The sequence below is a fragment of the Lepidothrix coronata genome, unplaced genomic scaffold (assembly GCF_001604755.1).
Source record: "Lepidothrix coronata isolate B3197 unplaced genomic scaffold, Lepidothrix_coronata-1.0 Scaffold203, whole genome shotgun sequence".
Taxonomy (NCBI): domain Eukaryota; kingdom Metazoa; phylum Chordata; class Aves; order Passeriformes; family Pipridae; genus Lepidothrix; species Lepidothrix coronata.
Genome location: NW_016690383.1, coordinates 588,253 through 611,004, shown reverse-complemented (window position 1 = coordinate 611,004; position 22,752 = coordinate 588,253). Strand labels below are relative to the sequence as shown.

At 51.6% G+C, this 22,752-nt stretch overlaps 2 protein-coding genes across 4 annotated transcripts in view; one reads left to right on the top strand and one right to left on the bottom strand.

Moving 5' to 3' along the window:
- The window catches only part of SMG6 (SMG6, nonsense mediated mRNA decay factor), a 109,673-nt gene extending 89,273 nt beyond the window's left edge, over positions 1-20,400 (bottom strand). For 2 of the 3 annotated variants that reach the window (XM_017832485.1, XM_017832486.1), the window contains exons 1-8: positions 20,297-20,400; positions 17,715-19,476; positions 15,584-15,776; positions 14,767-14,877; positions 13,946-14,052; positions 12,789-12,867; positions 11,959-12,069; positions 11,106-11,318 (exon numbers count right to left, since the gene is read on the bottom strand). In XM_017832485.1, coding sequence (XP_017687974.1) covers positions 11,106-11,318; positions 11,959-12,069; positions 12,789-12,867; positions 13,946-14,052; positions 14,767-14,877; positions 15,584-15,776; positions 17,715-19,476; positions 20,297-20,387 — 2,667 coding nt within the window. In that variant the 5' untranslated portion in view covers positions 20,388-20,400. Of the gene's footprint in view, positions 1-11,105; positions 11,319-11,958; positions 12,070-12,788; positions 12,868-13,945; positions 14,053-14,766; positions 14,878-15,583; positions 15,777-17,714; positions 19,477-19,883; positions 19,936-20,296 lie in introns of those variants that run through there. The other variant, XM_017832487.1, reaches the window with a different exon arrangement.
- An 80-nt stretch (positions 20,401-20,480) lies between these two features.
- SRR (serine racemase) lies at positions 20,481-22,696 on the top strand. The gene is made up of 7 exons (XM_017832473.1): positions 20,481-20,660; positions 20,897-21,032; positions 21,245-21,348; positions 21,420-21,539; positions 21,649-21,723; positions 21,931-22,140; positions 22,410-22,696. The coding sequence occupies exons 1-7, from the start codon at positions 20,481-20,483 to the stop codon at positions 22,605-22,607; spliced, it is 1,023 nt and encodes a 340-aa protein (XP_017687962.1). The 3' UTR covers positions 22,608-22,696.
- The last annotated feature ends 56 nt before the right edge of the window (positions 22,697-22,752 follow it).

Genomic DNA, 22,752 nt, shown 5'->3' with positions numbered 1-22,752 from the left:
CGCTGTCTCCACCGGAGTGGAAGGGACTGGAGCACAGCGGGATGTTCTCCTGAGTCTAGGGGTCTCCTCAGTGACAAGGGGTTGGGATACAGACCACAGAGCCACACAGCTCTGCTCCAAAACACGTACCACACTCATCTCAAATATTTTCAGGGTTTCTTGGGCAGCCAGGCTTTTCCAGGCACAGCTTCCTTGCTGAGAAGTGTGTGAAACAACATCCAGGCACCCAAAACGTGCCATATTCTCACTCCCAGCTCAAGGGTTAGAGATACCACATTAATTATTAAGATTATTCCTCTCTTTCCACAGGCAGTTCCCTCAGAGCTTCACACCACCCAGTCTAAGAGCAGCAGTGAACCCACTACCTGCCCTGGACACGGCTGTACAAACATGAGCCTTTATCCCACACCATCCCAAATTTGCAAGGCACAGCTCTGGTTGCTGTTTTCCACAGCTGTGTCACACTGAAATAATACCAAATGCTGATACAGAGCTTCCTGAAAAGTCCAGGATGCTGCAGTGGGCTCAACTGGCAGGATACCAGGAGGAGGTTTTACTGCTACAGGTGTAATCCCAACAAAGTGCTGCTGGAAAGTGTTTTGTGCAAATGGCTACCTACACAAAAGAGACCAGACAAAAGGGCTATTAAGATTGTCTGGCATTTTTGCAGTGTTTACTAGGTACCCATAGAGCTGTGGGCAAATTCCAGCTGGGCTAATTACCATAATCACTCCTCTTCATATACCACCTGCAACCACAAATGGATACAGAGCTTGCCTTGGCTTCTTCTTGCCACGTGTTTAGTGCAGGTTTCTGTTCAGCAGTCACAATGTCCTGCCTTGAAACGGATTAATCTCTTCAGCAGTAGAAGCAATTCCAGTGAAAATCCTGCTGCTTAACATCAGACATCGCACAAACGTAAAATCCAATTTGCTATGACATGGAAGAAAGAGGGAAGCCTGATGTATCATGGCCTTGAGGCACAAAAAAATTAATTTACAGGTAAAGAGACCCTGAGACACGTCCTCAGCTTTTGCAGTGAAGCAGCTCCAGCTCCAGGACACATCTCGTGGCTATAAGAGTTACAAGCCAGCAACTCCACAAGAGAAAAAGAGGCCCTTGGCAAAGAAGCCCCTTGGCAAAACCAGTGAGTTTTTGAGCTCTTCCTTCATCACTGCAGGGAGCAGGTGAGAGGAAAAACGTTAAGGAAGAAAATAGTCTACTTTAGTAACATAAAGATCAAGCTGTGGTAACTTCACTGGCTCCAAAACAAGTATCTGACCTATTAATAAATTCAACATTATTTATAACGAATTTACTACCAGAATTTTCAATTTAATGAAAGCAGGTCAAATGGAATATTTATATGTCTGTTACTTCCTTTTCAACCAAACTCGTATCTAAATTTGGTTTCCATGAATTAGTAATACACAACATTCTTGAAAAAATATTACCATTAAACTGAATGAAAGCTGATTAAGCAACCTCTTAAACAGCAGTCTTCAGGGACCCCCACTGAACTGGATGGAAAGAGGATGGTAGAGACTCACTAGCAACATCTTTCATCAACGAACAGAAAGGAAATTCTGCTGTCAAACTGCCCGTGACAGGCAAAGGGAGCAGCAAGTAATGATGGCTACAGAGCATTCACGCAGGGTTATTATAATCGCTTCAAAATCTGGGGGTTTCCAGCATCAAGTGTCATGTTATGCATCTGGCATCACATCTAAAATTAAGTCTCCAGGAGATCGTGCCCGAGGCAGCTTCTCCAGATAGGCTCTGGGGACTACAATGGCTAAATTCCCAATGCAGTGTCCAGTAAAAAGGATTAAACACATCCCTTGGATGTACAAGCAGAGCAGGCACTGGGCAGCACATTCGCATCTAAATATGGCACCATCCGGGCTGACACTGAAATACTGCACCCAGTTCCAGTGCCCTTATTTTTAAAAGGATGCTGAAAAATTGGAAAGGGTCCAGAAAACCAGCCATAAAAGTGATTCAAAGGCTATAAATGATGCCTTGCAGTGAAAAATTTAAACGGCTCAATCTGTTTAGTGTTATCAAAATAAGACTCAGAGGCGACTGGATTGCAGGGTGCAAAGTGCCTCTGTGGTACTTAAGGGCTCTTTACACTCACAGGACAGAAAAGCACAGGAATAAACTGGAAACATTCATTCTGTAAATAAGGTGAAAGTGTTTCAGAACCAGTGCAATTATTACTGGAACAAACACCCCAGGAAAAGGGTGGATTCTCAAGACTGGATGTCTTTCTGGAAGTACTGCTTTAGCCAAACACGAGTTATTTGGCTTCATATAGGAGTAGCAGGGTGAAATTTAAGGACCTGTGATATACAGGAGATCAGACTAGATGATCTAATGGTCCCTGCTGACCATAAACTCTATGAACCTATGCAAACACGCCAGAGAGACCTCAGCTGAGATATCAAGTTAACTTTTGACACAAAACTTTTCACAAATTGGCTCTGGTGCTGCAGGTCGTTTAGGATACAAGCTCAGCTCTTCAAGGCTGCATCTGGTTAAGCACTGAAAGCGAGCTGACCCAAGCAGAGCCTTCTGTGTCCAGCAGGTAAGAGGGAGGCCACATGTGCACTGAAGCAGCCCCAACCAGCAAAAGCAGCTTATACTCAAACACTCACTGTTTGCCAGAAGTAAAAAGCATTCCCCTTCCTGCGACAGCAAATTGACACTAAGAAAATGTGTGATGAATTCTGGTCACAAGAGATCAGCTGTTAATGCAGCTCAGGGTGTTGTCAGCCTTCTTCACTAACCCGGTGTTGATTATTTGTGGGGTTAAAGCACAAAGGAGGGAGATAACATGAGAAATTAGGGAGGGTGAAGACTGAAGAGACTGAACCCTGAAAGGCTTAGAATGGAGTCAGGCCAACAGAGAAGACATTTGGACAACAGGCTGAGCAGAGACAGAGCCTTCCAGAAGGATGACAGCATTACCGCACGCAACCTTCACACTCCTGCTCTCCCGGCCACGCTCACCGGCAGGGATAACGGGACAATGGGAGCCACTCCCAGCCAGCCTTATGCCTCAGGCTTCCACAACCTGGAAGAAGTTGTCCGCCCTGCTGCATTCCCAGAGCACTTCCAGAGCCTTCACTTCTACCTGGGCAGTAGCACACAGGGCACGAAGGCATCTCCCTCTCCACTTTGAATTATGCAGCAGTGAAATCCGATGGGGAGGAAGAGTAGAGCCAAGGACAGAGGAAATGACACAGACTCCAGCAGGTTCCACTCCCTGATCCTCCGGAAGGAAGTTTCTTTCCTAGTACCCACCTCCACAGTGGATACGAAGCCTGTCTGGAAATGGCTCATTCAACACTGAAGAGAAACAAACATTCCCCATGGCAGAATTAAGAGGTTTGGCTGTGGAATACAAGGTGCCAATCTCAAAAAGTCTACAGCAGAGAGCAGGAAAAGCTGGCCTGGGCCAACTTCAGACAAAGATCAAGGTTAGACTAACAAAAAAAAGAACAACTCAAGAGAAATCAGTGTCTACAGCCTTTACCTTGCTCTGGGAAATCTCCCAGCCCTGCTATTAAGACATTTTACTTCCTTTACCCGTACTGCCCGTTCTGGCAGCATTCTGTCTCAAGTGCAAACTCTCCCTTCCAACACACTCTGCAGCGCCTGGATCATCAAACCCACTGCCCTGAGGAAGGACTCGTGTGCAGCAGCAGGAGGGGGTTTGGTTACACACAAATCCCTGGCTGATCAGCACCAGCAGGAGAGGAAATGAGGAAAGAGTGACTGACAGGGAAAGGCAGTTTCTGGATGGTTGTACTTGGTTTTAGAGTATGAGAAGCTTGTTGGAACTTGAAGTCTTGCTCCCCTCACCACAGCCTCTCTGAGCACAGGGATAGAGCAGAGCCACTCATACAGGCACAGCTCATTGATGTCCTTCTAGTGTTCCCACCTCTGATCCACCACAATATTTCCACACATATTAGCACCAGATGCCTGTTGCCAGAAGGGGAACATGCCAGTGTCTCTCCCATTCAGGCAACATTAGTCCCTGACTTGTTCTTCACAATTAAATAAAACCACCAACGTGGTCTAAAAAGAAAAGGGGGGAAAAAAATCAACATCAACTTCTGGAAACTCTTACCAATAGCTCAGCCTTCACTTTCTGGGTAGTGACAAAAGGTCAAGTTGTGCTGTAAAGCAACATGTGGGTTCTACACGACATGAGTGCACAGGCTGAACTGGGGACCAGGCTCCATGAGCTCTGCCAAGCTGTGGGAGCTGTGGTGGAGCAGCACTGAGCATCCACGGAAGATCACGAGCCCAGGCCAAGTGGAACTGCATTTCTGGTTGGATTGCTAACACAGGAACTGCAGCTGAGAAGGTTTTTATCAGCAATTTAAAGTAAAAAACAGTTTATTAAAAAAAAAAAAAAATTAAGTGCAAGCAGGGATGGTGCACAACTGGCAGGCAGAAAAAGCCAGTGCTGAGCTGCATGGCTGAGTGTCACGTCTCAAACCCAGCGAGGCCAGGAGTGTGGTTTTGGTGTTTAACCAGTTTCAACTGCAGCCTGGCACTCTTTTACTTCCTCCCCAGAGAAGTCTTCTCACTGCTGGGGGAAAGAAACCAACCTCACCACGTGAAACAAAACGGCTAGAGTAAAAATAAAGCCTCAAGGTGGTTTGGTGACCGAGGTCATACTAGTAGGTGGAGGGGTTGCAGGCAGGGGAAAGCACTCAGAAGTACTCATGCTGCCAACCAAGAATGAGATTACAGAAAAGGAGGCAGGGCAGAGAATTAATGCAAGTCCAGCAGTAAAGAGGCTGGGAAGTCTCTTTCACAAGCCACCAGCTCCCCCATGCTCAAAAAAGTTTTTAAACTGTTCCTAAACACAAAAAAAAAAAAAAAAAACAGACCCAGTCCTGACCTCCACGAATGAGTAACCAAACCTAACTGTTTCCTGCAACCTTGTGGTGGGGAGGAAAATGAGGGCAGGACAGAGGGAACTCCACGTTTCTCCCTCTCAAGTCCCGCTTTGGGCACAAAGATCAAGGATGCAACAACTCTTGCTGTTGTCTCATGTGGGTATTGGATAAAGGACAGAAACACGGAAGGGCAGCCCTTAGCTGACTGCTAGTCCCTGGCTTTCCCACCACAAAGAGCTTCTCTGCTTGTTTTGTGCTGCAGGGGAGGCTCATCAGGGGCTGGCAGCACTGCAGAGGTGTGGATCAAACACAGCTACAAGCAGGCTGGAGGGGAAGCACAGCCATCCCCTGACAGCAAGGACAGACCATAATGCAACAGACCACAGAGGAGATCACTCACATCAAATACTAGAGAGCATCTAACCATAGAGGGGACAAACTTCCTGACCTAACACAAGCCACCCTCCTGTGACAAGGCGCCAACGGCACCCTGACCCAAGGCCTTGCTCTAAGACCTTGTATGTATCCCACTGCCCTATGTGGTGACAAAAAAACAAGGGGACACTCCTTTGTGTGTCTCCTCCCTTTGGGGACACACCTACACCACCGCTCTGGTGGGGCTCGGATGTTTAACCGATGTGAGAACGGCTTCAGCAGGCAGCACACAGGGCATGGCCAGGCATGGGCTAGTGGTTCCCATTCCCTCCACTCTCTACATAGGCACATGGTTTTGGGTTGAAAATCCCCTGGAAGCGTGCAAGAGTTGGCACAGGACATCAAGTGCAGCCTGCAGGGTACTTTTTTGGGGAGTCGTGCCCCAGCAGTGGGGAGAAGGCAGCACACCCCCATTTTCACTCTGCCCAGCTAAACCACAGGCCCGGCTGCCTGGGCTCATTTTCCAGATCAGAGGCTCCTAAAAAAAGGATCATTCCAAGGACTCTGCCCACCTGACACCATGGAGGTAGCAAACGAGGGAGCTCTGTACTCCATCCAGCAAAGATTATTCATAAGAGCCTGTACAGAAAAGATCAATCTTTCACAGTCCTGAGGAAAACCACCCAGCCATGCTGGTTGTGAGGAGATATGCTCCCACCAGCCTGGCAGGGAGACACCAAAAATAATGAGTTCCCCAAGCAGCCTCTTATCCCTGCATCTATATGGAAGAACAACCACCATTAAAGCAATACATCATTTCCACTTCTGCCTGTCACTTACCTCTAGTCATGTGTAATGGAAAAGAGCTACCAGGTGAGGGAAGAGCTGAGAGTAGAGGGAGCAGCTCTCAGAAACAGGGGTGTCTCTGGGGTATATTTGCATGAGCAAAGCTGGGCCATGCTCAGAGACACCTAGCTCACACCACAACAGCCTTTTAAAAAGCCAGACACTCCCAGGGAGCAGAGGCAGAGACAAGGCAACCCCAACTCTGAACACAGGTTACTACTGCTCCCATGTGTGACTGGTCCAAGCAAAGGACAGGCTGATGGAGCAGAATGGCCAAGAAACCCCCACCAAAACTGCTACCAGACTAAAGTGAGGTTTTATCCCACTGCACTCACTCCAGAGGCAAAGCCCAAGAAACAGCTCCACCAGATGAAAAATTGCATGTACTGAAACCAGGTAGGACAAGGAGCTGGCTCAGTCACCCAAGTGGCTGCTGCCCAAGAGGAACAAGCACACAGAGCAGGAACAACCAACATCACCAAGGAAAAAAGGATGTGAAACATGCAGGAGCTGAACAGCACAGTGACCCTTTTCACTAAGGACAAATGTCCTCTGCTGAGGAAGCAAAGTCTCGAGGACTTGCCAGTGCTCCTGGATGCACAGGCATTCCCAAAATTGCCTTCTCCAGTCTTGAACTGTGACTGGGCTGCAGAAGTATAAGTGGATGCAGAACCAAGAAATACAGAAGGTGAGAGATGTCTCACCTCGTAAAGAAACAAATCACAGGAAGTTGTGAAGATAGCCCCAACCACGCATTGCTGGACACGTTTCCAGTTAGCTGAATCCTGTCTTAGAGGGAAGAAAGCAGGACAACTCTCAAAACCTCCACTGCTTTGAGAAGACAGTGCCCACATCCAGCTGCACACAGCCATTTCTCTGTGTGCTTGGCAATCACCTGATTTTCTAGGACTTGGGAGATGGAAGGAGATGAAGGGGTCCACAAGAGACCAGCACTACTCATCCGAAAGAAAATACAAACAAGCATCCAGAGATACACACTGCCCACAGCTCCAACATCACCACTGTCTCCTGGTACCCGCACCCACTACCAGCACAGAGGGACACCTGAATGTGTAACAAGCTTCCAAGACAAACACAGTAGGAAGCAAAGAAGAAATACAAAAGTAAGAAACTATATTCAGGCTATTGAGAGAACTTTAACCTCTTTTTGTTGTGTTTTTGGGTTGGGTTTTCTTTGGTAGACCTCCTGGTGGTATTTACTGCTCACTTGTGGAAACCCTGGTGCACTGTCCACACTCCCTGCTGCTGAAAAGGAAGGCTGTGTTAAAGGAATGGAAGTTAAAACCTGCTCTGAACTCCAGTGTTAATGATTCCGCCCCAATTTCTCTGCTACTGCAAAGGGGCTGTTGCTCCCAGCAACCAGGCAAATGCAACACCTCTGTGCCTGACCAGGAGGCTGGAGGAAAATGGGAACGTTCCTGCAGCTGACACACAGGGCTGTGACAGCAGATGGACTCAGGTCTTTGTTTTCCCGAGAGCTTTTTGGGTGGCCCCACCAAACTTTTGATAATTCTACAAGACTGACCTCTCACAAAGAGGCTAAGAGACTTAATTCTTTAATGATGCTGAAGTATTCAGACATCTGGAGAGAAGTATTATTCAATTAGTGTCCTGCCAAGGGAAAACCTCTCTTACCTAATCTTAGCTGCAGCTATGGAGCATCTTTATTAGTGCCTGCATGCTGCGTGGTAACACAAGGAAGTGTCTACTGCAGAGCACAGGCAGCAGGCAGCAGCAATTGTGAGAACCTTAACTCAGCATTTCCTGACAGGAGTGATTAAAATCTCAAACTCAGTGTAATATTAACACTTTCTCAAGAGACTGACAGCCCGTTTGCCCTGTTTACTTTACCAATTCACAGTCTGCACAGCAAGCTGCAGATGGTACTATCAGATTTAAGATGAATGTAGACCCACGGCAAATGAAACCAGTGGCAGAGAAGAACCGGCAGAGACTCAGTCCTTCAGCTCACCTTGCACTGCCCAGCTGTTTTTAAAAAACCAACACAACTGTTCACTGGTTCAGCATCCCTTCTTGCATTTCTTATTCGAACTGCACACGGAGTGACCAGATACCATCAGGTTAGGGGTCAGCCTGGGCCCTCCTGCCCCTGCACAACTAGAAACACGCAACGTGCAGCGAGACCACAGAGAACAGCCGTTCACACAACGAAACCCCAAAAGGCTGCAGGCAAAACAGACAAAACCCTGAGCACCAAACAGCCAGGCTGCAACCCAAACACTTCCTCGGCTTACTCTGAAACTGTCCCATGCCCTCTGTGCCAACAGTGCCAAATTCATTCAGAGGGGAAGGGGCCAAACGGAGATTTACACCCCTCGGTGCAGATAGGTGGTATGTTCTTTCGGTTCTGCATCTTCCTAGAAAATATGATGTAGCACGCTGTGAAAAAAGCAGCTATGCCAAGCCTGTACCTAAACACACAGTGCAAGGCAAACTGCCAGCCCTGCACTCCACCTTCCCTTGTCCCAGCAATGGCTGCAGCACGAGCTGCCCTTCTGCACACTTGGCATCCCACATTAGTAACTCCAGTCTGTGGGCTCCTAACCCTGAAATAAAGCAATGTTTGTGCCTTTGTATAGGGCTGCATAAGGAGAAATAAAGTCAGAAATGAGAAGAGACGTGTAAGCATGTGCTGACGGGGACATCACGCACATCAGCAGGTCCTGGGAGAGTAATTGTGTAGCATCTCCCTGCCAAGTGTGTCACGTCACAGGACTGGCACCTCACCACCTGCGCAATGAACAAAGCGACTACTGAGGGCAGAAAACATCCCAATTCAATTTCTCATCACCTGTAAAACAGCCAGCATCCTCACAGTCATCTTTGGCTGGGTTTGAAGGAACAGCTTCCATGTGAAGGGTGCAAGCAGCCTCTCTCCCACACTTCTGCCCAGTACACATCCAGAGCTGTTAGGGTCTATACTTGCAATGTTTTATCTGCTTCTGGAATCTGAACTGTAAAATCCCCTTCTCTGGCCCAGAAACAGCTGCCATAAGACTGATGCCTGCAGAACTACCTGCAGAGCACAGCTGTCAGGGCAAACAAAACAACACAGCTTTCCTCAGCCTTTTAAAGGGCTAAAGCTGGCAAGGAAGGGACCGATGACAGATTTAGACTCATTTCCCCAAAATGACACACAGGCGCTGGCACACATCCCCTGGGAGCAGAGCTGTTCCCTTCCGCCCGGCCGGGGATGTGGGGCAGAGGTGCTGCCAGGATGAGGGCTGCTGCCTGCCCCGGCCAGGCAGGGCCCTTCCGAGGCCAAACAGTGCCACACAGCGGCAGCTCACGGCTGCTCGGCTCCAAAACACAAGGATGCTGCAAGGAAGAGGCTAAGAAGGAAGGAGTCCAGAGCTTCCACAAGAGTTGTTTGTCTTTATCCGGCCCCAAAGCTTCACAGCTCAGGAGCTCTGGCAGCCACACAGATTTAAGGTTTCCTTTCCACACGGTTATTTTTGGTGACATGGCCATGCCACAGCCCCATAAGCAGTTGTGCCAACTTGGGTGCTGCCCCACAGCAGGCACAGGCAGCCTGAGTATAAATACCTTGGCTGCCAAAACCATCAGTGCCCAAACCCAGGCCCTCAGCTCCCCCTGCCCTTTGTCATTATATTTCTGATCGTGTTGCCTCTCCATGATCAGAAAGCTCGTGCTTTGCACAAACCAGTGTTTCAAACAGAGGGAGAAATCAAGGCTAATGGTAACACAACCACACAAATCTGTAAAGACATTGCCAGTGACCTGCACTTGAAAGCACAGCCCCCCTTGGCTGCACTACAAACAAGACATCAGTGCCCCCCGCTTCACTAGCTGCTACACTACCTGAGAGCACTGGAAAAGAGAAACCCTCGGTGCCTCAAAAACACTCACAGCATCTCATGTCAAAGCACCTTCATCAATGATTGATGGAGAGGCTAAAGCTTGGCATGTTCCTTTCAATGATGCTGAGGAAGCAAAGGTCTCCAGAAGAGAAGCTGAGGAGAGGGAAAACAACCAAGGGCAGGAACATCTGAAAAATGCTGCAGCAATGTGCCAAAGCTTATCTTTCAAAGCTCCAAGACTTCACTTCAGTTCCACCCAGCTGAAGTCACAAACTTGTTATAAAAGCACAATCGTATCTGAGAAGCTCTGGGCCCCGCAGGGTGCAGGGAAGGTCTTCCCAGTTCTCCTAAACTCACATCCTTAACAGCCATTTTAGGACAGGCAGCCCAGAGCTCCCTGGCACGTTCCCTTGCAAGTCTCATGTGCCAGAGCAGTGCAAGAATTCCTGGAGGATGAGCTCCCAACCACCACTGCCTTCGCCCACATTCCTGGGCCTGACAAACAGAGTTCACTTGGGCTCCTCCTGCAAGGTACAGCTGGACAGGCTCACAGGAGACACCGTTAGACAATTATAATTTTAATTCTTGCAAAAGGAAGGCGCTGGTCTGGCCTCTCACCGGAGCAAGTAACGCAAATATAACACCTACAGTGGAAATTGAAACCATGGTTTTCACATTCCCAGTGCAAGCCTCCAATCATCTGGCACTGGGACAAGTGACCCACTTCCAGAACAAGCCTCAGAACTTCCAGGGTCACTGTTAACCCTGGTCTCCAGCACCTGACCTCATTTCCCACCGGGAACCTCACCCAAGTTAGAGCCCTCAGCAGAGGCATTTTACAGCATCTTCTGTTTGTGCCTCTCCTGTTCCACATCAGCCACGCCAGCACACGCTGCCAAGAAATGGATGGTAACAACATGCCTTAAACACGAGAGGCACGAGGTCACCAGCCCCTCAGCCTGACCCAGGCACAGCTCCCATAGGGAAAGCCAAAACACTGGAAAATTTAGCAACAGGAAAGCAAAACAGATCCAGTGTCATTCCGCTGCATTCCAAACACATGACACCAAAGCCAACCGCCGCCTCCTGCAGTACTCACGTCGCTGGGGCTGAGGTTCCCAAGACCATTGTCCTGCTCGGAATCCCTGCCGGACTCGTGGCCCTGGGAGGAGCGGGGGTGGGAGGGATGGATCCAGATCTCCAGCCGCGTGGCATCATCTCCAACTTGTCGCAATGTAGACTTCTTGCCCTTCCCCCGGCGGCTGGGGCTCACATCCAGCACCTGGTGTTTCCTCTGCTCCATCTGCTCAGACTGGGAACACGGGACAGATTCAGATCACCCAGGGATCAAAGTTCAGGGAAAGTATACATTTATATGGATAAATCAGCCCTTCTCCCTGCTTCAGAACCTCAGTAACTCACAAGTCCAGAATTTGGTTCTGACTCTACAGGACTGTGCAGGTGAGAGGTTTTCAACTCCAACTGTCCTGGGACAAGAAAAGTTGTGTCCAGTCCCAGGTGTGTGGCAGCCAATGTGCTGTATTTGGGGTGTCTCCCTGGGGCACAAAGGGACTGCAGCCTCTCTTGCCCACTCCCACAGGTGTAGGGCACCTATGGAATAAGGCAATTATCCTGCTGCACACCAAGGCCATGCTGCAAACTACAGCAACCTACAACCCTTGCTGAGCTTGGCTAAATTACAGTTTGTGACCCAGAAATAAGAGATTCAGCTGCCCAAACAACCCCAAAAGAACCTGAGGAGAGGCAGAAAGAACTTCATCATTCTGAAGGCTGTCTCTCTCACCTGACTCTCAACATGGAATTTCTTAAAAGTAGGTAATGAGTGACTCCGAGTCCAAAAGACACCATCACTCTCCTCTTTCCATGCTCTCCAGCAGAGAACAGTTAGTACTGGCAAGTGCAGCATCCCACAGCCCAGCTCCAAGACTCACCTTGCGTTTTGTCTCCTCAAACAGACTCATGAGGCTCTCCTTGGCTGTGAGGATGGGGTTGCTGGCAGCCAGGCTACGCATGTAATAGTAGACAGCATCCAGCTTCCTCCTCTGCAAAAACACAACCAGGCTCAGACCTGCCACTCATTCTTGGATACTCGGAGCTAGGTTCCCACGTGCTTCTCCCTCCCTGCCCCTCAACAGCACAAAGGTCTTTGATGTGTCAGAAATGTTCTTCCCAGCCATGAAGGAAATGTGCTTCTGAACCCTGCAGTTCTGAACTGCTCTGCTTTAAACCAGCATCTCCAAGTGTTGCGAATGGGGAGATCCCTACCAGCTTCTGTGTCCCAGTATGATGCTTCCATTATCTGCTGTCATATCTGCTTTTGAAGTTTTCCTGCATGGCTGGAGTAGCCAGCACAACTGGAACCCAAGGAAGTCATGTGTAGGTGTTGCTTAGACCAGTGCCAGTGCCCACAGGCTCAGTGAAGGCATGGCAAACAAAACCAGCACCCTGACAGATGGCTTTGAGCACAAAAATCTCATGCAAAAAGTGGGTTGTGTTTAAAGTTTAAAACATTTGCATTCTCAACAGCCCACAGAACAGTTCCTAAAATGCCTGAGGGAGTAGTGTGTATCTGACAAAGCTGCCTGAAGCCACAGCAGCTGGAATCCACACAGCCCATCCGCCACCAGCTTTTTTCTTTTTTAAAAAAAAACCAACATCTGAGCACTGCCCTAAACAATGCCTTTCTCCACCAGATGGAATCTCACAGCCATCCCAGAGGCTCTCCCTATGTCTGCACACCCTTGCATGATGGGATTCTTACCGTGTAGATGGCCAGAAGCGCCAGCTGGTTGTACGGGCGGCCGTTTTTGGGAGCGATTTGCTGAGCCTTCAGGTACCAGCTGCAGAAGGGAAGTGTCAGAGAGAAAGGGTTACTGAAAGGACATCAGGCTGCCTCCCTTGCTGTTCAGTGTGGGCAGTCCTGTAGGGAACAGACCCTTTCCACAAGTGCCCTCTGCCTGCAGGAGAGTGCACCGGCAGCAAGCTGTGCCCGGCCTGGAGAGGGATGGGGCACAGGACAAGAAGGGGCAGATCCAGGAAACACCAAGGAAACACCTTTGGCTCAGCCCAAAGACCAGTGTTTAGCCAGACCATCAAGCATTTGCCCTGTACAGCCCCACACAGAGCACAGGCTGTTCAGGGAATGCTTCTCTCTCAGCCTCTTTTAGCTCCATGACAGCTGGAACCAAACCCTCCACACTCCTTAGCTGGTTCTCCTTACTTTTAAGATATTTAATCATCCCAAGAGAAGAGGACCTGTTCAGTGGCAGTCCATTCATCCCTTCAAGTCTTCTATTTTCCCTCTCCAGCTTATACCATGCCACAGGGATCCATTAACACTGTTCAGACATACCATGAATTCTCTGTGCTCCTCCCAGCCTCCCTATCAGCACAGTCCACAATGTCCACAGACCCCATACTGAGCAGCTTTCCTTGCACTGTTCTCCAAACCTCCACAGACTTCAGGGCTCCATCCCACATGCTGGGCACACTTGTTCCCTGTCCCCTCAGTCTTTGCTCCAGAAATAAAACACCAGTGACAGGAAGCAATAAGTGCCAGAACATAGGGATGCTTATGGGATCCTCTCCCACATGAAAAGTCACCAGAAAATACAATGGCCACTCTGCCAGCCTCAGCAGCCTAAACCCTCCCTGCTGCAGGATCAGCACAGGACAACTTCCACACCAGATGATGACTGGGTCTGGTGGCTTGCTCTCTGGAATAGCAAAACAATCTCAGCTACAACTTTCAGCTTCACAGGACTGCGATACAAGAGAGGAGTGGAAAAACTTTAAAAGGAGAGGAAAGACTTCTTTGGCTAGAGGCAAGTTCAAGGATGAAATGAGACCCATCCCTCGTAGCCAGAGGCAGAGCTGTGCTCCGTGCTGTCGTGAAGAACATGGTACCTGTGTTCCTACCTGCGTGCCTTGCCGTAGTTCGCCGTGTCGTTCGCTTGTTCTCTGTACCGGCAAATGTCCCCTTGGCAAATCATGCACCTCTGGGCACTGATCAGGGCGTACTTCACCTGCAAAGGAGCACTCACGTGGGACCTGCACAGCCCTGGGTCACCTGCACACCCAGAGAGCACACAGGGACTGTGCAGAGCCAAGAGGAGGTCAGTGACACACCGAAGGTCTCACGAAAGGGCAGCAGAATGAAATCACAGGGCTCCATGGCACTGGTTCAGCATTCGCAGGGGCAAGTCAATCCCTAAACACCTCCTCTCTTACAAGAACGTCCCACCTCTCTCCAGAAGGGAGTTGTTCAGTCCATGACCAATTTGAGGCCAGCTGTTAGATAAACACATTGCTCTGGGAATGGAGCTGGACTAAAATATCCTTTCCCAGCTGTCCCTCGCACCTGCACTCACAGCTCAGGGCAACATGGCAGGGAGGCAGCACAGCTGCCAGCTTTCCTTGTTCATTATTCTGGATCCCAGACAGAAATAAGAGATGTTCAATACCTAAGGAAAAATCAGGGTGCCCTTGGACACTTCTTTCCCTTTATTAACCCTGGTCACAGAGCTGGTATAAAACAAGTTCTTTGCAAAGGAAGATAAAAAATGTTAATGCACCAGAGCTGGTTCAACAAGTTCTCCAGCAGCTGAGAAAGACTCCCTGCAAACAAACTGACTCTGTCTGGAGTACAGCTGCCTGTCTCTCAGCAAGGGCAGCACGCTGAGTTCAGCATCTTGCAGAGGATCACCAGGATGAGAAGTTCCAGGTGGAAGCCAACCTACCATTTTCCGGAGAGGCTTACTGCGGATGGCCATCCCATCCATGTAGTCCTCTAGCTTGAACTGGTAGGACACCTGCAGCTTTTGGAGCAGGCCATCAAAAAAAGAAGAGCCCTGCAAAACACACATATACTTGTATGTTATAATCTTGCTGATGACAAGCATAAAATCACCATACCATCCCTGCCACGTGCAAGAAAGGAGGTCCCTCTCCTGAGGTTTGGGCTGTTTCTCTTCAGAACACAACAAGGACGTTGGGGGATCTCCAGCCTCAGGGATTTTCAAGACTGAGCTATGCAAAATCAAGACTGATCTGGTCTACTGTTTGCTGAGTCCTGCTTTGAGCAGGAGGTTGGACTAAAGGCCTCCAACTGTCCCTTCCCACCACCCTAATTTTATAGAACACATCCTCTTGGGCCTGTCAACCTACCTAGTACAAAGAATAAACTGAGCTGCACAGTTTAACAGAATGACTTTTAAGCAAATTTGATAAAGATGGCACAAACATCTCCAGGAATGCTTCTGTTTATTTACACTTCAGGGTATTTGTTTCATTTTAGTTTAAATTAATTGCTAATTAACACAAAGTACACCAGAACAAGCCCGATTTAAATTATAATAAATATTCACCTGGACATGCACCTGCCACACTTAACCATAACCTGTCTGAGCATTCTCCTTGGACAAGGATGACCTAAGGCACATGGAGGTATAAAGAGGATCAAGAAGACTAGTTGCCCCATTACACCATCCCATTCTAAACACCAGTCAATCCCACCCAAAGTTTTAGTGGAATCTGAGGATGTTTCTCCCTTCTTACCTCATCCAGAAGCAGGAGCAGCTTGTTCCGAATTTCTTGGGCATTTACCCCCTGAGGGTCCTTGAGGAGCTGCCGGAATTTCTCGATCACCTGGTAAAATGCATTCTTCCACAGCAACTGGTCCACATTCTGGGTATCGGAGAACTCGATATCCATCAGGATGCACCGCTCGTAGAGCTGCAGCATCTCCACCCTGCAGCAAAACACAACCAGTTGTCAATGCAACAGCAACTGCCTGGGCTCCAGCTGCCAGGAAACACGTGCTGAACCACCTGCTGCTCACGTCCAGCAGGCATGAGCTGTCAGCAGCACTATGGCAAATCATTGCTTCCACACCCATCCCAAAGGGAGACAGGAGCTGCTGCACTCCAACACCCTTTCTGCTCCAAGGGGGTAAGTCCAAAAGGACCATCTCCCTTGTACATGGGAATCAGAATGGATCAGGCTTAGGAAAGAGCAAGGAGCTTTGCTATAGTCCTGCTACTGGAAACAGCAAGGCATAAGTGTCTCCTGATACCAACACAGTGGGCACACGTGCTGCCAGGTTCTGCTCCCTCTGAGCACAAAGTCTGGGCCAGGAACAAACGCGCAAAGAACCAGGGGGCAACAGAGGTCTTGCCATTAAAATGATCCCCATCTCCCTCCCTTCCATCCAACTGAAACACAGATCCCACTTCCTCAAAAACGGACAAGTTGGGAACATCACATCCAAAGGAAATAAAGCCTCAGAGTCCCAGAAATCTCACTACCTACAGCCCTGCCTAGATGCTGGAGCAGAATTCCTCCCCCAAATTTAATAAAATAGTTGCAGGCTAGAAACAGCTCTGCAATATGTGGGACAAGTTTATGGTGAAGGAGATCCTCAGCTCTTCCTGCCTTGGCAGCCTTATTCCTTATAATGCTACAGTACGACAGCAAAGGTGGCAAAGCCTGGAAGAGCCTGACAGGGTAAGAGAAGGATGCCTGGCAGGTTCCTGTTGAAAGCACAGAGCGAGGTTCTGCTACCCAACCCCATGCAGTCCCCAAACCCTGCACACATACACCTGGACAGCACAAACACCAAGAGAACTGGACATTTCTGCAGCTGGATGTCGGATAAGAACCCACACACAGCTCCACAACAGGCTGGCAGCACACACTCAGACACAGGCAGGGGACAAGGGACACCACCAGCAGGGACAGGGCCAACCATGCTGATGCTCCCAGGGCAAGGTGGGCTTCCACAGGCCACAGCAGCGCTGCACAGTGTTTTCTCTCCCTCTGGACAACAGCTCCAGGTGACCTCAGCACCCTGAGGAAGATCTGAAACCTCCAGTGCTGCTTCAAGCACAGACATATCCCACCCTGTGGTCTACAGTGCAAGTCCCCAAAACACAGAACAAGCCCTGAAACAAGCTCACCTGCTAGATCTGCTGCCATTCAGCTCTGAAAATAATAAGTCTCTAGAGAAGCCCTGGAGACACAGAGGTCACAAGCAAACGTGAAAGATGCCAAGTAGAAACTTGCTACGGCCATGTTAACTACCCTCCAGAGCACCAGTGTCACTTCTCTCTCACTAGCCTGGCATCACCAGGCTACTTCCACTGGAGCATCAGTGTTGAGAGGCATCAAGAGCAAAACTACACAGCATTTGAAAGGCACTGCCATTGTCACACAGCACCAGAAACCCACAAAATGTTTCCTGAGCACACCCTGAAGCCCACAACATGATCCTGACAGCGGATAACCAAGGACAGGTGAGAAAGCAGAAGTCTGACAGCAAACACCGAGAGCACTTGAGAGCACTGAAACTGAGAGATCAGCTCCAGCAAGAAAAAGAAGAACCCAAAATCTGCAGCAGGTGCTTGTCCTGCTCCTCTGTGTCTCTGCAACATCAGAAAGGCTTTCACCAAGTAGAATAAGCCATGGCTTAGCTCCCAGCTCAGGTAAATGACATCCTCACCCACAGTTTCCTACGCCCACACACCACTGGCACACAAACAGACTCAGCACATCAAAAAACAGCAATCCTTTGTCCCATCTCCCAGTCTCTGAGACAGACCCTCAGTATACCACATCCTCAAGGAGACACCATTCCCTGCTATTCCACCCCGGAAAGGACTCGGTCTAACACCCCTTCTCAAGCACAAACCTCAGCTGGGCCATCTTCTCCAGTCCCTCGGGGCTGATGCGGTCTCTGGAAAGGAGGTTGCTGAGCTGCTGCTCCTGGTTCCCAGCCTCACGCAGGAGTTTGCTGAGCTCCTGCTGCTGCATGTTCCTCATCTGCTGCTCCATCTCGGGGCTCAGAGCAGTGGGGGGGAGCGGGCCACACAGGTACTGCCCCGCCTGGCCGGGGTACCCAGGGTAATAGGCTCCTGGGTACATGCCGTTGGTTGGACCCATGGGATACTGCAGGGAATACCCGCCATATGGATACTGGGGGCCTTGGCTGGAGGCCCGAGGGTAATAGTAGGGGTTGTCAGAGTTTTGGAATTTATAGTAGGAGGACTGGGCCTGCCGGGTTTCCCCCCAGGAGGTGGGGCTCACTTCATCGTCCGTGTCTAGGAAGTGGAGCTGGGCAGTCTGGCTCTTCAGGGCGGGTTTTTGGTCCGGGTTGTTTGGGTCCCACAGCCTGCGAGCGGTGCCACCTCGGCCCCGGCTCCGGGAGCCTTTGCTGCCAGCCCCGCCGAGCAGCAGCCTGGGCCCAGGGTGACTGGCTTCGGGGGCACCCGTGGTGCTGGCAGACAGGTCCGTGTTGGCAGGGAGGAATAGAATCCCACGGCCCCTCCCTTGGGGATCCCTGCTCTGGCTCCTTGGCTCCAAAGTCTCTGAGTCTTTGCAACTAGCAAATGCCTTCAGGGACTTTTTTTTGTCTGTATCTATCAGACTGACATCCCTGTTCATGGTCCTGCTGTCAAATGTGACTCGAAAGGGTCCCTTCGCTTCCCTGCCGTTGCTGCTCCATTCGCTCTCACTCCTGGAACCTCGACTCTGCTCCGAATGCTTCTTCCTGTCCGAATTCCTGCTGGAGACGTATGCTTCTGCCTCATCGAACCTGTCATCGTCCAAGGAGTCAGTGGAGGACACAGAGAGCTGCTTCCTAGGACGTATTCTTTCCCTGGCACGCTCCTGGCGCCTCTCCACCCCATCCACGAGCAGGGCTCCGTCTATGCTGTTGCTGCTTCCAGCTGAGCTCGTGCTGCAGGTGCGGTACCGGCTCCGGCGCTTGTCCGTGCGGGAATATCGCTTGGTAGAGCCCAGCTTCCCCTGCATCCCCTCATCGCCCCTCCTCGTCCTGTCGCTTCGCTCTGCTCGTCTTCCTTTTTCTCCCCTTGAGGCTTTCACTCCTTCCCCTGCCTGGCTCCCCTCTCTATCCTCCTTGCTTGGTTTAATTTTCCTGTTATTGTCTTTTCCAGCACCTTTCTCAGTCTCTTCATCCCTCTCGAGTTTCAGCTGCTCCATCTTGCCGGTGGCTTCCTCGGCCGCCGACCGCAGGGACGGTTCTTTAGCAGCCGAATGGAAGCGCTTCCCAGGCTGGTAGATCTGCTGGTCCGGTTTCTTGGTTCTCCTGGGGGTCTTGGAACACCACTCATCCACAGTGGGCTGCTTGGACAAGCTCTCCTGGCTCTGCAGGCCACCTTTGGTCTCTGTCTCTTCCCTTTCCTGAGAAGGGCCGTTCTGTCTGGGGCTGTCACTTTTGCTGAAATCCTCCACGGCTGGAGCCCCTGCTCTCACAGAGTCCCCAGCACTCTCCTCCTTGCCCTCCTCAGCTCTGTTCCTCTCCTTCTCTGATGCCTCATGCTTTAATGGCACCAGTTTGCTCCTCAATCTGGAGAGGCCAGGCTTGTAAATCTCCTGGTCTGGGCGCCTGTTGTCCTTGCGGTGTCTCGGCTCCTTCACCTCCTTCATGTTTTCTGGGGGAAAACAGACAGAAGAAAGTTATTCCCATCACAAACGAGCCAGGCACCAAAGAATACTGCGACAAATATTTTAGGAGAAATATTAAGTAAAGGCAAAGAGCCTGCCACTCTCAGGGCAGGTCTAAGAGAACTGAGCTGAAAACCTGTGTAAAGGCTTACAGGAAATCACAGAGTAAGAGCAGAAAGTGAGAAACTCTAACAAAGTCAACCAAATCCTTGGCCTGATTCATTTACAAAACACATCCTGCAATAGGTTTTTCCTCAAAGCACCGACAAGGGACAGATAAAGACAACACGAGACGTGAGCACGTGTATACAAGGAGTAAAGTTTTATCATAAAGGTTCAGCAGCAGCTGGTGCAGGGGCCGCCGTCCCCAGCAGCCCCCGCTCTGCCAACTGACCGCTGGAGCTAAAGACGCGTTTCCCCTCTTGGTTACATCCTGGTAACGTTTCTCTCCTCCTCCCTCAACCGTATTTACACAAAAACTCGTTAGGGAGCCCAGCCCGGAGCGCGCACGGTTAAACGATCCTCCGAAGCCAGGCTGTTCCCCGCTGCACTCCCTCAACTTTCCTCGCTACCAGTAACTCGCAGCGGAACCTCCGCCGGTACCGGAGGATCGGCCCCGGGGGTCCCCGTCAGGCCGGGACCGACTGGCAAAGCCCCTCGCGGACCCAGCGCGCCGGCCGCTGAGCGCTCCCACCCGGGACACCCCCGCGTCCGCCCCGACCCCAACCCCAACCGCAGCGAGGGGCCGGTGAGGAGGGGAGGGGAAGGCCGGCCGCGGCTCTCAGGTGCCCCCCGTGCGCCGCTCACCTCTCCCGCCGCCGGCGGCGCGGGCCTGCGCCGCCACCATGTCCCGCAGCTCGGCGGCCGAGACGCGGACGCGCTCCAGCCCCTCCGCCATCTTGGCTGCGCCGGGGCGGGCGGGCGCGGGACGGCGGCCGCGCAGGGACAAACCGCCGCCGCCGCGGCCACGCGCAGGCGCGTGCACACGCACATGGCCGCGCTCGAGGCCGCGGGGCCGCGCGCGGGGCTGGCAGAGGTGCGGGCCGCGGAGCGGCGGCTGCGGGGCCGCGTCCACCGCACCCCCCTGCTCACCTGCGCAGGGCTGGAGCGCATGGCAGGCCGGAGGCTGCTCTTCAAGTGCGAGCTGTTCCAGAGGACCGGCTCCTTCAAGGTGCGCAGCGCTGCAAGTCCCCCGGGGGCGAAGGTCGCTTCTTGCGCTGGGGAACTCGCCGTGCGCCGGTACCCACCTGCCCTCCAAGCAGATGTGGCTCCTGACATCCCGCACGAGGCCTGAAGTGCTGCCTTAGGGCAGAGGGAAGGCTGCAAAGAGGAGATGCCCCACCTGCCCGCTCAGCCCAGCACACCAGCTCTGGGGCAGCGACACAGAGCCCTGTGCTCTCCTTCCAGATCCGCGGCGCCCTGAACGCCGTGAGGAGCCTCGTGGAGGAAAGCGAGCGCACAGGAGGGGAGCTGCCCCGCGCCGTCGTGACACACAGCAGTGGGAACCACGGGCAGGCGCTTGCCTGTGCTGCCCAGGCGGAAGGTAACCTGCACCCCCCGACCACCAGCCCCAGCGCTGAGTAGCCGCGCAGAGGGCACAGCGTAAATGCAGAGGCAGCCTCCCTTGCAGAGGAGAGATCCCACTTCCTGAACGTGTGCAGGAGCTAGCATAGGCAAGGCAGGGCCTGCTCCTGCAGTGCTCAGTGGGTGCTTGGGGCTTTTTGGCTGTTGGATTTGCCTCCTTTCATCACACAGGGATCTCTGCCTACATCGTGGTGCCCCGGACAGCCCCGCAGTGTAAGCAAGCTGCCATCCGTGCCTACGGTGCCACGTTGGTGCCATGTGAGCCCAGCGATGAGGTAAGGCACAGGGGAGACCAGCCAGGGACATGGCACGGCCTGAGAGGTGACCCATCTGTGCTTTCCCTTAGTCCAGAGCAGAAACAGCAGCCCGTGTAGTGCAGGAGACAGGAGGAGTCATGGTGCACCCCAACCAGGAGCCAGCAGTGATCGCAGGTCAAGGCACAATAGGCCTGGAGGTGCTGGAGCAGGTGAGAGAAATACAGAGCCCAGCCCTGGGCTCTGCTCCTCCTAGACAGGGGCACAAGCAAAAAGGGGGACACGACATGCCAGAAGCACTCACACTTCCTTTGTGCACAGGCACCTGAAGTAAATGCAGTGGTGGTTCCTGTCGGAGGTGGAGGAATGGTTGCAGGAATAGCAGTTGCCATCAAGGTAGGCAGCAACTCATTTGGGCAGCAGTGGCTGCACCTCCTTCTGGGAAGGGCAGGGCACCCAAGGCAGGCAGCAGCTTTTAACTTTGGAGAGACCCTGCTGTGAAAATCAGTGGGTGCCTGGGGTCCCTGCCCAGTCCTGCACTCACCAGGACAGCAGACAGGCAAATACCAGTGTCAACCAAGTGGCTCCTCCTTCTCTCCCCAGGCTTTGAGACCAGATGTGAAGGTGTTTGCTGCTGAGCCAAGCAACGTGGATGACTGTTACCAGTCCAAGGTAAGAGGGGAGCTGACCCCCAACCTCCACCCGCGGGATACCATCGCAGATGCGGTTAAAACCAGCATCGGACCAAACACGTGGCCCATCATCAGGGATTTGGTTGATGATGTCCTGACAGTCTCAGAGGAAGAAATCAAGGTAAAGGCTCCCAGTTCCCTTCTCACAGTAGCTGCCAGCAGGCAGCTGCCTCCATTCCCACTCTGCCCCTCTGCTCCCACCCTAACACACTCCCAGGACAGCACGGGCCCCTGCCCACCACCACAGCTGTCTGACACCTACGCTGTCTCCAGCTGGAAAGGGCTCTCCCTTCCCAGGGCTCTGCAGGGATGTGCTCACGCAGTGCCCTCCCAGCCCTGGAGCAGCCTGTCCTGGCTGCTGGGCTGACAGCTGCTGCTCTGGCCCCACAGCGAGCCACGCAGCTGGTGTGGGAAAGGATGAAGCTGCTGATTGAGCCAACAGCAGGCGTAGGATTGGCAGCCGTGCTTTCGGAGAAGTTCCAGGCAGTCCCCCAGGACGTGGAGAATGTTTGCATCGTGCTGTGCGGGGGAAACGTGGACCTGAGATCCCTGACCTGGCTTACAGACCTCTCTGGGAAAGCAGAATGAGTACAGAGCAGTGTTTCAAGCAGTGGAATCCTCACTCTGAATTTGTACAGTGGCTTTCATGCTACTAAAAACAAATGAACAACCCTGAACATTTGGTAATTTTTGTGGAGGGATAAGGGAAGCTGGCATTGATCTCTGAGGGGGG

Coding starts and splice junctions, on each gene's coding strand:
- SRR (XM_017832473.1), top strand. CDS start 20,481: ATGGCCGCGCTCGAGGCCGCGGGGCCGCGCGCGGGGCTGGCAGAGGTG. Junction 21,724..21,930: donor GAATAGCAGTTGCCATCAAG/GTAGGCAGCAAC, acceptor TTCTCTCCCCAG/GCTTTGAGACCAGATGTGAA. Junction 22,141..22,409: donor TCTCAGAGGAAGAAATCAAG/GTAAAGGCTCCC, acceptor CTGGCCCCACAG/CGAGCCACGCAGCTGGTGTG.